We start from the raw sequence: 14,787 nt of genomic DNA on the forward strand, positions 1-14,787 counted from the left end.
GGGGCTGAACCTGGTCTTGTTCACGAGGAAGGAGAGCTGGTCTTGTGGTAGCAGGCATGAATGGTCCCCTATGATAAGCAGGGTCTGCCCTGGTTTGCATTTGGATGGGAGACTGCATGTGGACAGGGTGAAATATGCCCCTCAGGAGATGGGGCCACTCTGCAAAGAGCACCTGCCTGCTTGCATGCAGAAGGTTCCAAGTTCCCTCCCTGGCAGCATCTCCAAGAGAGGGCTGAGAGAGACTCCTGCGTGTAGCCTTGGAGAAGCCACTGCCAGTCTGTGCAGACAAGACTGAGCTAGATGGACCAAGGGTCTGTCTGTAGAAGGAAGCTTCCTGTATTCCTATGGTACCTCAGATGCTCTTCCACGGAGCGACGGCCCCATCCCCTAAGGGGAAGATCTTACAGAGCCCACATGTAGTCACCTATCCAAATGCAAAACCAAGGTGGACCCTGCTTAGCAAAGGGGACAGTTCATGCTCACTACCACAAGACCAGTTCTCACCCTAGGAAGGTCAGTATCAGGCAAGCCACTTCCTTATGGACAAGCAACAAGTCTCAACGGAAATCCATGGACATCTTCTGACTCACCTGTAGCCTGAAGTGAATATCAGGAGTTCTTCTCCTATGGGGAATAGAGGCTTGTGGGTCCTGTAGGTAGCTGCAGTTGTCCAACTCAGACCTGGAATATAAAGCAGTTGCCAGTCGCCAGGAGACTCCTGCAAAGCCCAGGAATCCCTGAACAGGCAGAGAAAAGGGAACGCCTTGCCAAAGAAGCCAAGATGGGCAGAGGTGCTGGAGACACCCGAGGCCCAGGGTAGGCCACCTTGGCTCTCCAGCTGCTGCTGAACGACAACTCCCATCACGCCCAGCCCCAATAAGGTGGCCGACATCCTGGCCGAGGTGGTCTTTCATGGCTGCTCGCCTCAACAAGGTGTATGTTTTGAAATGATTTATCATTCAATAGAAACACAGAAGAAAATGAAAACAAAATACTGGGATGCAAAAGCAAAGCTTTCTTACTGCAGGGAGTAAGTCAAGATGTAACAGAAGGAGTGGCTTCTTATGCCAGGAAGGCCTCACGGCTAAGAGAACTCCACTTGGTTGACTGTCATGGCGACTCCAAAATGCGAGGACTGGCATTTGGGAAGGACAAGGTTGGTTGTGCCGTTGAGTCGGTGTCGACTCCTGGCACCCATGGAGCCCTGTGGTTGTCTTTGGTAGAATACAGGAGGGGTTGACCATGGCCTTCTCCCGCACAGTATGAGATGATGCCTTTCAGCACCTTCCTATATCGTTGCTGCCTGATAAAGATGTTTCCCATAGTCTGGGAAAGAACCAACAGCCTCCTGCTTAGGGGAAGGACAGATGCTCCCTTTAAAACTAAAAACCACTAGATGGCAGGATTAAAGTACCTTTGTCTGATGTTTGCCTTGTTCTTTAAACTCAATGGTCTTTTGATATGGTCCTGTTCAGGTCTAAGTCTAACATCTTCCTTGTTTTTAACCCTATGGTCTTTTGATAGGGGGCTAAATATTTTTCTCCAAACAGGTTTAAATCTCTGTTTTATTCCTGCCCTGTTTTTAGACCTGCAGTGGTTTGACATGGTTCTTTAAAGTTTAATTCACTGTTTTATGTTTGCTTTGTTTTTTTTAGATCCCAAGTCGTTTGATGTGGTCATCTGACGAATCCATAAAATGCTATGTTATCCTAATAAAAACACAGTGTTCATATCTTTTAGTAAAGTTGATTCTTAGATTGCTTTGTTCTTTTTTAAAAAAATGAAGAGGGAAAACATCTCCGTCATCATGGATGTCATCAGCATGTTGTGGGCATACTGCATTGCATCCTCTATACATCTAGCTTATCAGTGACAGAGGAAACGAATTTGAATTTAGTCTGAGAGGTAGCAGGTGCTTCTTTCACCCTGTCACATTGATGGGCAGGCATCTTTCAGCCACAGAGATCACCTGAGCAGCTGCTACCTTTGGCAGAAGTCCAAAGCAGTGTCAACGAGAACAGCACAGGCCTTTCTCAGGTCTCCATCGCAGCCTCCAGCCGCAGCTGAGGCAGGGAGGAAATGCTGGAACACAGCCCAGTGATGGAACTCTCGCCTGCAAAGAAGGAAGAATCAACAAGTGGGGTTTTATGTCGCCAACTCAAAAAGAGAGCCATTGAGAAAGAAACAGAACTTATTTTCTGTTTTATTATTATTTTGAGGGGGCGGAGAGCCGGTCTTGCCAGTAGCAAGCATAAACTGTCCCCTTTCTGAAGCAGGGTCTGCCCGCTGGCCTGCATTTGGATGGGCGACTCCATGTTAGTGCTGCAAGATATTTCCCTTACGGGATGCAGCCATAGATCAGTAGCAGAGCATCGTTTGCATGCAGAAGGTCCCAGGTGCAATCCCTGGCAGCATCTCCAGGTAGGGCCGGGAAAGTCCCCTGTTTGAAACCTTTTAGAGCCGCTGCCAGTCAGTGTATACAATACTGAGCTAGACGGACCGGTGCCTTGACTCAGTAAAAAGGCAGCTCCCCGTGTTCCTAAGATTTGCTACTGCCTCACTTGTGGGCTTCCTGGAGGCATCCGGTTGGCCGCAGTCGGAAGCAGGAGACTGGGCCAAATAGACCTTCTCTGCTGCAATCCAGCAAGGCTCTCCTGCTGTCCTTACAGAGTCCAGGCCCACAAGAGGGACGCCCGGATGCTTCATCTTCACGCTCAGGACGGGATCATTCACAGGGGACCCAGACAGCAAATGCGCAGACGTAAACCTGTTTTAGCCCTGAACCGAACTTTAAAATGAGCAACATGCAGCAGGCTGCATCAACACAGGAAGCTGCCATATACTGAGTCAGACCACTGGTCCATCTAGCTCAGTATTGTCTAAACAGACTGGCAGAGGCTTCTCCAAGGTTGCAGGCAGGAGTCTCTCTCAGCCCTATCTTGGAGATGTTGCAGGGAGGGAACATGGAACCTAGATGCTCTTCCCAGAGCGGCTCCATCCCTTCATGGGAATATCTCCCGGTGCTCACACTTCTATTCATTCAAATGCAACCAGGGCAGACCCTGCTTAGCTAAGGGGACAAGTCAGGCTTGCTACCACAAGGCCAGATCTCCTCTTCCCTACATCAACCAACAAGTTCTGAGACAGACTAGGAGATCTCCTTCATGCCAGTTGTAGGAATGGGCTGAAGCGAACCCAAGAGCGACTGCTACGGATATTTATAGACTGCTTTCCAACCAGAGTGCTCAGGAAAAAAACCTAACCAATAAGATGGTTCCATGCTGGGGCTGGAATGGGACAGCTGCTTTCTCCTGCCAAATGTAACAGAAACACCCCCTGCAAAGGTGCCTCTTTGCCCAGTTGGCAGGGGTTGAAAAAGGTACCAGGCACGCTGTGAGATCCCCAAGTAGCTCTTGTCTTATTTATCCATCACCCAGGCCCTCAGTTATGCCTTTCCCAGATGGAGCGGCATTAAAAACGATGGCTGCTGTTTTATTAGGACTTGGTGGCCCCCACCTTTCGGATCCAGAGAGGACGTCTGTGTCAGGATGGACTCTGAGCTCCATCAGCAACCACTCTTGGAGAGTCAGCTAGAAGACAGGCAGAAAGAGTTAGCACAGGAAGCCAAACAACAAGGGAAGAATCCCCAAACCGATTAGCCCGTCTCTCCCCATCATCAGCCATCTGGTCTAGCTCAGGCTTCATGGAGGTGTGGATTTTGCCCTGGAACACTTGCAGTGGCTTGGGCCATTTAAAGCTGGACAGACCCTCCTCTGTGCTTCATGGTGGGCACCACAGTCAGACTCGTGAGCATAGACTCCGTGTCCCGTTCAAATGGGGAAAGCACAGTCTCTGCAGCTGCCCCACATGCAATGGGATTTGGGGGAAGAGGCAGCTCACCCACAGCGGCATGCACTGGGCACATACACAGTCTTAACATGTAGAGCGCTCCTACTCTCAGCTCAAGCGGAACATTTCCAAAGGGCTGTTCAGACCCTGACTAAGCCGGTCTGGGCAAAGGGAGGCCCTTGTCGCCAAAGGGAGGGAAGCAGCAGCTAGACAGGGGAGACTCAAATGCAGTGGGTCGGCTGAAGGCATCTGGAGGCAAGCGGCCCAACCTGGAATGCTTTCTCCTGCACAAGTTCTCTGAAGCGTGCTTGCTTCCACAAACAGAGGGCGGCTTTCCGGTAGCAGAGGGCAGGCTGAGAAAAACGTTCCCAAGAGAGCTCGGCTGCGTCTTCATGACAGCTGATCCCTCGAGCTTCTAAGCTGAGCCGTGGCACCACAAACTGAAGCTGCAAGAGAGGAGGAGGAGAGCAAGGTGTCAGTGGCTATCCAAGACTGTGCAGGATCCAGTGGGACCAAGAAGCAAGAGGACAAGCCCGGATCCTGAATTCTGCATCACAGGGAGGTTTGAGATCATCAGAGAGCAAGAGCACCAGCGGAGGCTGTGCTGCCGCCCTGCCCCCAAATCCTCACTGAGAATTCCTGCTAGAGTTTGCCTTTGAATCCTTCTCCTTCTCCTTCTCCGGGTCTGCAGCACACGGATCCATGGGTTAATCTGGTAGGATGGCAGGGCCTTATCTCGGAGGACATTTCCCACTGTGCACAAAAATTACCAAGCAGGCTGTGTTCTTAGATGTTGCAACATAAACCTCCTGATATCTGCAGCAAACTAAAAATTTACAAGAGGGCGGCTTTTGAGACGAACCAACTGCAAACAGAGACGATAAGGCTGTACCTGCCACAGAAATCCGAGCTGCCACTCAGGACTAACACAGCCACTGAGCATTGCAGAAAGACCTGGCCACAAACCTCTGCAATGGAAAGGTGCATTTGAGTGCAGGGTAATTGTGGTTTCCTTTTAAAAAAAATAAAGAGTTACCTTTTTCACAAAGCCAGGGTGAAGCAAGGCACACAATTCATCGTGGGAAAGAGAAGGAAATTTGCACAGAAAGTAAGAAACGGCTGCAGTACAGAACCTGGAGAACGAAAAAGAGAGAACAGCGATTTCGTCTCTTGCATCTGTTCCTTTTGAAAGACACTGAGCTGCTTTGTACAACTGTTCATATCCAAATTTAATGTAGCTTACCGAGATTAGCGTGATTTTGCAAGCGTGAGGTGCTTTATGGCCAAGATGAATCAAATTTCCACCCTGGCATGGGTTCACACAATCACATTGATGTCAGTAACCCACATTAGACCTAGATTCAAATGGCCTTGTGAACCGGGCTGTTATTTTATATGTTTATCCAGCCTTTTCACCAAGAAACTGAGAGTGGCATATAGGGTTCTCTTCCTCTGCCCCCCTCCCCTTTATCACCACCACAACTACCTTGCAAGGTAGGTTAGTCCAAAGGTGACAGGCTGGCTGAGCAAGGGTTTTAACCCAGGTCAACCCATGAAACTGATTGCCAAGAAATTTAGGTCCAACAAATGGAAGTACTTTTTCACACAACGCATAATCAACCTGTGGCATTCTCTGCCACAAGATGTGTTGGCTACTAGTTTGGATGGCTTTAAGAGGGGTTTGGATAACTTTATGGAAAAGAGGTCTATCAAGGACACTAGTCTGAGGGCTATAGGCCAACCCCAGCCTCAAAGGCAGGATGCCTGTGAGTACCAGTTGCAGGGGAGTAACAGCAGTAAGAGAGAGGGCATGCCCTCACCTCTTGCTTGTGGGCTTCCCAGGGGCATCTGGTGGGCCACTGTGTGAAACTGGATGCTGGACTAGATGGGCCTCCTTGGGTCTGATCCAGCAGAGCTGTTCTTATGTCTCATGAGTTTTAGTCTGACACTCCAACCACTATACCACGCTGCCCTCTCCACGTGATAAAATGCAAATCGATTTATCTAAATGCCTACAATGCACCAGGATTATGCACCAAAGTAGAATGATCAAGGCCCTAGTCCCAGATTACAACTCAAGTAACATTCAGAACGAGAGACTGCTGCTTCTTCTCTAAGGAGAATGTCAGGATCCTGAGCAGGGGTGCCCAGATGTTGCTGGACTAAAACTCCCATCATCAATTCCCAAAGATCACCGTGGCAGGGGGTGCTGGGAATTGTTGTCCAACAACAGGGGACCCAAGGTTGGAAACCCTTAACCCAAAGCATAAGAGGAGAAAACAGCCTACCTCATGCAGAAGACTGTGGATTCTCCCGTCATGCAAGCCAATAAATGAGCCCAGAGTTCGGTGACGGCAAGGCCTCGTAGGGAGCCGGAGCAAAGGACCCCTGAGCAGACGTCAATTGCAGGAATCAAGTCTTTGGCTTCATTTAAGTGAACCACCAGGACGGCCAGGCCAATGACGTGAGCCTCACTTAGCAAAGCGCACTGCAAGAGTCCAACACCACACACCCCAGCCAAGGCAGACGGGGCAGTTGGTTAACATTTTGTGAGTGGCAAATGGCCCCAGTGACGCTGTGAGCTGCTTGAAGGGCAGAATGGGGTCTCGGGGACAAAAAGAGCCAACCTCCTATTCGGCAACACAGCTTGTCTCATTAAGGCATAGCCAGACCCCTGGTCCATCCAGAGCTCAGTCAGAGGTGCACCTAGGTAATTTTGCAGCCGGGACCCAAAGGCCTCTGGAGCACCCTCCCCACCCCCACACTAGACCCCCGTATTTTCAACACGGGGGTCTTGAGGGCAGAAACAGCAACTGAACTCACAAGAACGTAAGAATATTAGACAGGTATGTTTATGCAAATGCGCAATTAGCAGAAACTGGCAGGAGCCTCTCCCAGGCCTTCCTGGAGATGCTGCCAGGGACTGAACCTGGGGCCTTCTGCAGGCAAGCAGATGCTCTAACCACTGAGCTACAGCTCCAACCCCATAAAGACAGCAACGCCATCCCATTCGGAAACCAACCTGATGGTACATGAGCTGGCAGAGCCGACTCAGCAAAGGAGGCAAGAGTGGCTGGTGTCCACAAAGCATTTTCACCCAGAGGGACGGCCAAGCGCCCTGCCTGCAGGGGACACAAGCCACAGAGAGTTGTGCTGCTGCAGCGAGGACCCCAGCGCTACGTCGGTGTGTCTGTTGAATTGTGCTGCACGAGCTACACACACACACACAGCAAGCGTCGCCTTACCTCTCTGGAGGGCTAAAACAGGAAGCAGCCATAACATTCTGGCAGAACGACGTCAGCAGAAGATCAACAACCTGAAACAAAGAGACCTATTGCTCGTTCCTAGCCCAGGGAATTTCTTTCTGTAGCTGGAACACAACTGTATGAGCCAAGAGATCTGTTCCTCTCACGCTGCTACAAGAAGCAAGAGCTACGGTTCCTTAGTGCTGTCTAACAGGCCCTTCCAGATAACTAGCTGACAATGCAATGGATCCACAGAAGCCGTTGTCTGTTGGCTGGCCGGGATTTGGATGTCTTTCCTCCAGGAAACGGCTCTATTTCTGGGACATCTCATTATCCAACACTCAGATTGCAACAGATATTGTTGCAGGGAAAATGAGATCCTAATGGGGTTCTAATGGAGTCGACACCAACTTGACGGCAATCAATCAATCAATCAATGGGGTTTTGCAATCTGGAGAATTGACTGACATAAATATATCACAAGCATGTATTGGACAGTAGCTGTGAAGTTACTGCCCTGCATCCCGGTAGGTAGGTGATGACCTTAAGGCCAGGCAAAACGTGCACCAGGAGTGCCCGACTTCCATCTCTGTTCTGCCCAGCACTTAGTGCTAGTAGCATGGGGGACGTTTTGCAAAGAGAAAGCTCGCATCCCATGGAAGTGTGGCCAGAAATGGTCCCCCCAGTTGCCAAAAGTACTTTTGGCAGGTTATGATGTTTTAGCGTTGGCTTTCAAGTCAAACGGAAACGTAGCCTGTGATGAGGGAAGCAACCCAGAGAAATCCTGCCAATCCAGCAGCCTACAAAGAGGGGCTGCTGCCGACCATCACAGTGGCAGCACTTTGAAGCAGGCATTAGGACCACACACACAGAAGCCCAAACATGCCCTCTTGGAGGGCCGGGAGACATTGGCCAAGATATCCCGCTGTCTGCCCAGTCACAGACATCCTCAGGGAAGCTCCTCTCCACACACCCCTTGATCGTGCTGCTCGACTTCAGGAACAGAAAGGTTCAGCTCAATCCGAAGTCTGGGGGCTGCGGCCTCATCGGCACCTTCCACACGTTCCAGGACACCTGTCAGCTTCTCGGAGACTATGGCAATCTGGGCTGGCACCGCTGCAATGGAGAAGAGCAGGACAGAAGAGCAAAGCAGGAGGTAAGAAGGAAAGGCAAGGCAGAGGCTGCTGCCGCTGGGAGGAGGACAGGCACACAATCTATACATGCACAGACTGGCCTGGGGCTTTCAAATCTAGTCGCAGGCTGGGTGAGTTTTAAACATTTGATAGGGAGGATTGTGCCACCAAGTAATTCTGGATGGGTTAAAGAGTGTAAAACTTGCTCCAGCCGTCTCAAGTGAATTAGGACAGGCCTGCATTTAATATGCAGGAAGAGAGCTGGTTTTGTGGTCACGAGCATGATTTGTCCCCCTAGGTAAGCAGGGGCCGTCCTGGTTGCATATGAAAGGGAGACTAGAAGTATAAGCAATGGAAGAGATTCCCCTCAGGGGATGGGGCCTCTCTGGGAAGAGCATCTGGGTTCCAAGTTCCCACCCTGGCAGCATCTCCAAGATAGGGCTGAGAGAGACTCCTGCCTGCAACCTTGGAGAAGCTGCTGCCAGTCTGTGAAGACAATACTGAGCTAGATAGACCAATGGTCTGGCTCAGTATATGGCAGCTTCCTATGTTCTTATGCTCAAGTGGATGATCAACTTGTGTGGGTCGTTTCCATCCAGACAAGCCAAGCACTGGTTCTGCCAAGCACCAGATGCTGAAACCCAAAGCACACTGCTTTGCTTCTCCGGGAAGCCACACCGATCTGCTCTCCCAGCAAGTGTGCTCCCCACCCCCCACCCCCAAAGACACACCGCAAACAAGCTGCAGCCACCAAGAAGGGCAGAGAGTCAGGCCGGACATCAGCCAGGGAGGGATTTGCCTCCCAGGTGCATTTAATAAATGCAGCTGTGCCTTGCTCTCCTCCCAGGCGGACCAGGTTCCACTCTTCACAGCAGGGGTGCCCAATCTCGAGTCCCCAGATGATGTGGGACTACAACTCCCATCATCCCCAGCCACAATGGCTGAAGGATGATGGGAGTTGTAGCCGAGCAACATCGAGAGACCGGAGCCTGGAGACCCCTGCTCAGCTGACTATCACAGGGGACGGCCAAGTGCCCCAACAGTGGCCCCTTCCATCCCACTTTCTCATCCACGTCGGCAAACTGACATCAAGCGAAACCTACATTAGCAAGCAAGAGGCCAGCAGTGGAAGTGGGGCCCACAAGCACCTCCTGCTTGCAGTTCGGATGCCTGTCGTCTATACAAGCTGCCTTGGGGGAGACGCTCTTGCTGTGGGACTCCTCTTTCCTCCCCCACATGACTCGAGCCCCACCTACCATCATGCCTGTCTTGGTCTGTAATCAGCGGCCTCAGGGCTTCAAGCTCTGCCTTCAGCAGCTGCAGGGGCTCCTTGAGATCATCCGCCTCCGCTTTGCCAGAGCCGCCTACAGAAAGGAAGGGAAGAGGAGCACACTGCGCACCCAGCCTTCAGGATCACCACCGCTCCTGGCTAACCTCCTTGGCTAGGCAGGTGGATAGCCCAGAAGAGTCTGTGGGAGGGAGCTAATGGCCAAGAGCCGGCTGGGGATTTCTTGGAGGGTGATTGAAGAAGGTACCCAACAGGGAAGGCTTTGGACCGTCCTCCTGGGAGAGCCCCGCCACCCACCCTCCCTCTTTCCCTCCCTCCCTCTGTGTCTTTAAGAAACAGCCAACGCACCCCCCAGGATTCTCTACCAAGAAATGCAGGACCTAGCTTGTCACCCTGCAACTCAACAGACTGAAGCTCCCGAGTGCTTCCTGCATGACATCCCCCCATGTGTGTGTGTGTGGATTATGAGCAGTGGCATCATTCTGCTAGGGCTGAGGATACACCTCCTTACACGAAGGCAAGGGCTGGGTGCCCAAATGGTGCTGGACTACAGCTCCCATCATCCCCAGCCCTTCAGCCATTGTGGATAGGGATGGTGGGAGTTGAAGTCCAACAACATCTTGTATTTTGTTGTAGTGATGTTGTGGTCTAACAACATCAGGCCTGCTCAACTTAGCGCCCCGCCAGCTGTTCTTGGACTACAACTCCCATAATCCCCAGCCACAGTGGCCAATAGCCAGGGATTATGGGAACTGTAGGCCAACATCTGCAGGAGGGCCAAAGTTGAGCAGCCCTGAGCTAGAGACACAAGTCTGAGAATTAAGGAAGATGCCGGCACCCAGGCACTGTGATGTAGCAGAAACTAATTACAGTGGCTGAGAAAATGCTGATATCTTTTTCTCGAACAAAGAAGGTGCATTTGAACAAAGGAGCTCATTCCTCTCATTGGGCAAGCAGATTTCTCTCACCTTGCCAGAGTTTCTCTTTAACAGCTCGACATCCTTCAATATATGCAGAATAAGCATTTGGGGAAATTTTTTCAGCTCTGTTTTAGGAGACATGAGCATTTTCAGAACAGCATTTAATGCAGCTCTAGTTACAACTAGGAGAAAATAATATATATCCAGGAACCACACAGGAGAGCAACCCCTTTGTTAGGACCCACCAAAAGGTCACAAACTAGTAAGCAAGCTTTTGAGCTTTCCAGAACTCTTCTTCAGGCTGGAAGCAAAGCAAAAGAGGAAGATGGGGAGGAGAGGGAGAAATATGGGCAGCATGCTGAAGTCATGAAAGTTTGCAGTTTGTAGACATCTACAGATGAAGTGCAGGAAGGTGTTGGACATCGTTAATCACACGGCAGACCTCTGAAGCTTTACTATCATGGCCGGCATCTTCTCTTCAGTCTCCAGCCCAGCATCCAGCCTGAAGAAGAGTTCTAGAGGCCCTGGAAGCCTGCTCATGACTTTGGGACATTTTAGTTGCGGCTAGTAAAACTATTAGCTTGTTGTAGATTTTGTTTTTCTGAAGGACCAACATGTCTACCTATACCTATAAGTTATAGCTAGGTATAGGTATGAAGTGAAGTGTGCCATCAAGTTGTTGTCGACTCCCGATGACCACAAAGCCCTGTGGTTGTCTTTCAATAGAATACAGGAGGGGTTTACCATTGCCTCCTCTCGCGCAGTATGAGATGCCGCCTTTCAGCATCTTCCTCTATCACTGCTGCCCGATAGAGGTGTTTCCCATAGTCTGGGAAACACACCAGCGGGGATTCGAACCGGCAACCTCTGGCTTGCTAACCAAGTCATTTCCCTGCTGTGCCATTAGGTGGCTTAGGTACAGGTATAAAGTAAGTAAAGTGTGCCGTCAAGTCGATTTCGACTCCCGGCCTACGCCTATAGCTATAACTGTGAAATAAACAGCATTGTATAACTATGGGAAGATTTTTTTCACTTGCAGTATCAAAAGGAAACTTGATGGCCAAGGATGTTCCGTGGGAGGGCAACACAGTGAGGGTTGAAAGAGGGACAGGAATGGGGTACGTGTTTCCTCGAATTATACTGCTTTAGACCAAGACACAACCCAGAAGAGTCAGATGGCAAAGCAAGGCCAGGTCAGCTGCAGACAGTCAATGTGTCCAACAGAAACCCTTGTGACTTGACACAGTCAGTTTCCCTACCTTTTCAGGCACTCTATCAAAGCCATGCGAGAGTCGGGTACTTCCGGGAGCTGCAACAAACAACAACGGTTTTGTATCAATTTCACAGTTGCGGGTTTCACATTGTTCTTCTCAATGGCTTCTGCTCTGCAAGCTGGTTTAAGTGATCAATATCCAGCCCAGTTAGACACGACGAAGCACCCATGAAATCCACGAGACAAGTTAGCCATGACTACCTTAAAACCCATTAATTGCAATGGGACGTCGTCATGACTAAATTTTGCCAGCTGTTTTCCGTAGTCGCACGTTTATAAATAGATATAATGGAAAAGTAGCCCCAACGCTTGAAAAGATTTCATTTGTTACCTAAAAATGGGGAAAGGAAAATAGAAAGAATATACTAACCACACGTGGCACAAGCAGCGCAGGAATAAAACGGGAGGTGTAATACGACCGTCTGAAAATACTGGAAAACAAGGAGGAAGTAAAGAACAAGAACAGCTGAACACGTCATCACCCCTTTCTAGGGATACATCCTGCTAGGTGCAGAAGCACCAAGGACTGGGGTGCAGCTATGCTAGCTTTAAAACCAGCAGAGAAAGAAGGTCACCCAAAAGTTAGTCTTTCAAGAACACAAGCCTGTGTTTTTTTTAAAAAATCACCATTATAGGTTTTTAATTTATTATGCCAGCTCACAAGATAAAAGGAAAAGAAAGAGAAATCTAACACAGAGATCGCCAGTAAAAGCATCCCAGGGAGGAGGAGAAGGAAGTGGCCTGAACTGCAAGCCATAAACAGCTTGTTCAAGACAACCAGGAGGGTTCCTTTAGAATAAATCACCCAAGGACTGCTGTTCAAGGGGCACAAGCTGCCCCTAATCCATCCTGAGCAAGCCCCACTGGAACAAGAGACAAGCTGTGCAGGACGTGTGTGACACGCTTTGCAAAGGTCTGGCCCTTTTCAGCTGAAGCGAGAGAACTGTCCTTCACACATCTCGAGCCCTTTTCCTTCTTCAAGGCTTCTTTGCACAAACGCTTTCCAAGGTCTCTTTTGTTCCCCTTCTAAGCTCTTTCTCTTTCCATTTTCTCCGATACCTCCTTGAAAAACTCTCACAGCCGAGGCAGGGGCGGGGAGGCAGCAGGGACGAGTCTACCTTTCCTTCAGACGATCCGTGTTTGCTGGTAGGATGTGCGGAGCGCACACCCACACAAACCGCGCTGCTCTGAGCAGTGCAGATCTCTGGAGACAATGAGTCCCAGCCTTTGGATATCCCACAATGCACCACGCGATGAGCACAGTGAGTTGGGGGAACCCCCCTGTGAGCTGGGCACCGTAGGCACCTGACTCTGTGTGCAGCCCGAGCACACAGATGACCCCGGCACCAGGGTCAAGGGCGTGTTCACACCCTTAACCCTGGCTAAAGGCCGGGGTTAGGAGTTGGGCTACCTGTGAGGGCAGCTCTGGGATCAGGCTTGGTCCCCGCACTCCACACAAGCAGCCCAACCCTGTTAACAGGGATTCCCAGATGTTGTTGACTACAGTTCCCAGAATCCTTGGCCAAAGGCCATTGCAGCTGCCCTAACATGGGTTGGGCTGCGCATGGGAACGGCCCAAGAGAATCGTTTTCTGGGGGAGCCAAGGGGAAGCTCGTGCATACCTGGCTTCCATCACACTTGCTGGAATCTTCCCCGTGTGCTCGAAAATCTGAATGGCCTTTTCAGCATCTTGCAGGGCCTGAGAGTGTGGCTGATGCAGGCGCCCGGCAGAGAGAAAAGGAGAAAGGGAAACAGCTTTAGCCTCCTTCTGCACGACGGGTTAAGTCTCCCTTGCTTGCTCTTCTGGGCTGGGTGGCTGTCTCACCCAGCCCAGGGAGACGCAAAGGGCTCCGTTGCACCAGCATCTCCCAGTTCTCAAGTTACAGGTTCAAGATGCACCAGTGACAGGAAGGGCATGCCTGAAGCAGCGTCATTTGCCACTGTAAAGTCACATGGTCAATGATTAAAGGGCAGGTCTGTGCTAGGAAGTGTTACCGTGGTGACGGGCAGCAGTATCTCTTGCCAATTAGGCTGGGTGGCCCCCCAAGTACCTGCACCGCTTCTTTCAGGGAAGACAAATCCTCATAGAGACCCATGTCCTCGATCGCCACCTGGAAAGCATCACATGAGGGCGTCACCATGCAAAAGGGAAGAGGCCGAGTTGGTGGCCGGCTCAGACCTAATTTGGCCTTCCATGTCCAGGGCCATCCCTGGGCAACAGCCCTGCCAGGCACCCATCCTGCCCCACAGAAAACCCTCCTCCATCCCCGCACATCAAGAGCAGGAGAGGTGGCCTCCAAGCAGGTCTCCTTTCAGAGATCAGGCCGAGAGAAGAAGGTGGGCAGGAAAGAGCCCCTCGCTGACCTTGAAATCCGCCAGCCGGGTTCTGGCCAGAGTGACGTACTCCAGAAGAAAGGGGCGGTACTTGGTGGGCACAAACGGCGGGTGCATGATGTGGACCTAGAAAGAGTTCACAGCAGGGTCAGGACAACCGTCACAACTCACATCTCTCCGGACTGCCTGGCTTTTCAAAGCATGCCCGGGCAGCAAAGAAAATCCAGAAGTGTGTCTAGCATATCAGAAGAGATGCTCAAAACAGAGAGACTATTTTCCTCCCACTTTGAACTTGGAAAGCTGGCTTTGCAGCTGCTTCAGCCCTTGCAATGGTCGGGACCGTTGGGAACAGAAGGCGATTCATGATGAGTGTTTAAAGCACACCTCTGAACCTTGCAATGAAGTTGGCGTCCCAGAAGTTACAAGAGTCAAACACAGCAAACTGCATCAGGGACGGAACCAATGGGACGGGGACGCTAAGCTAGTTGAACCCACTTGGGTCGGATCCAACAAGGTGCTTTGGATGTTCTTATACAGCAAAGCTGCCTTCCCAGGCCTTGGCAGAACCCAAGCCCCACAGCAAGACGTACAGCCCAGCGCTGTGCACATGTACTTAGAAGTCAGCCTCCCCGGGGGTTCAGTGGGACTTATTCCCAGGCAAGAGTGCAGAGAACAAAGCCTCTAATGGGCACCAAATGCTGGGCAGTGCTGCCTCTGCAAGCGAGACGCCGGGGGCTTCACTGCG

The 14,787-nt window shown here is 50.9% G+C and overlaps 1 protein-coding gene across 1 annotated transcript in view; it reads right to left on the reverse strand.

Moving 5' to 3' along the window:
* FANCA (FA complementation group A) overlaps positions 1-14,787 on the reverse strand; it is a 37,574-nt gene that overhangs the window by 10,124 nt on the left and 12,663 nt on the right. Inside the window, exons 16-31 of the mRNA XM_053270632.1 lie at positions 14,073-14,168; positions 13,760-13,819; positions 13,331-13,419; positions 12,079-12,139; positions 11,695-11,744; positions 10,484-10,560; positions 9,484-9,591; positions 8,068-8,210; positions 7,095-7,165; positions 6,872-6,971; positions 6,138-6,337; positions 4,886-4,982; positions 4,119-4,295; positions 3,517-3,590; positions 1,985-2,113; positions 591-681 (exon numbers count right to left, since the gene is read on the reverse strand). Coding sequence (XP_053126607.1) covers positions 591-681; positions 1,985-2,113; positions 3,517-3,590; positions 4,119-4,295; positions 4,886-4,982; positions 6,138-6,337; positions 6,872-6,971; positions 7,095-7,165; positions 8,068-8,210; positions 9,484-9,591; positions 10,484-10,560; positions 11,695-11,744; positions 12,079-12,139; positions 13,331-13,419; positions 13,760-13,819; positions 14,073-14,168 — 1,623 coding nt within the window. The remainder of the gene's footprint in view (positions 1-590; positions 682-1,984; positions 2,114-3,516; positions 3,591-4,118; positions 4,296-4,885; positions 4,983-6,137; positions 6,338-6,871; positions 6,972-7,094; positions 7,166-8,067; positions 8,211-9,483; positions 9,592-10,483; positions 10,561-11,694; positions 11,745-12,078; positions 12,140-13,330; positions 13,420-13,759; positions 13,820-14,072; positions 14,169-14,787) is intronic.

The sequence above is a fragment of the Hemicordylus capensis genome, chromosome 9 (assembly GCF_027244095.1).
Source record: "Hemicordylus capensis ecotype Gifberg chromosome 9, rHemCap1.1.pri, whole genome shotgun sequence".
In the NCBI taxonomy this organism is placed as follows: domain Eukaryota; kingdom Metazoa; phylum Chordata; class Lepidosauria; order Squamata; family Cordylidae; genus Hemicordylus; species Hemicordylus capensis.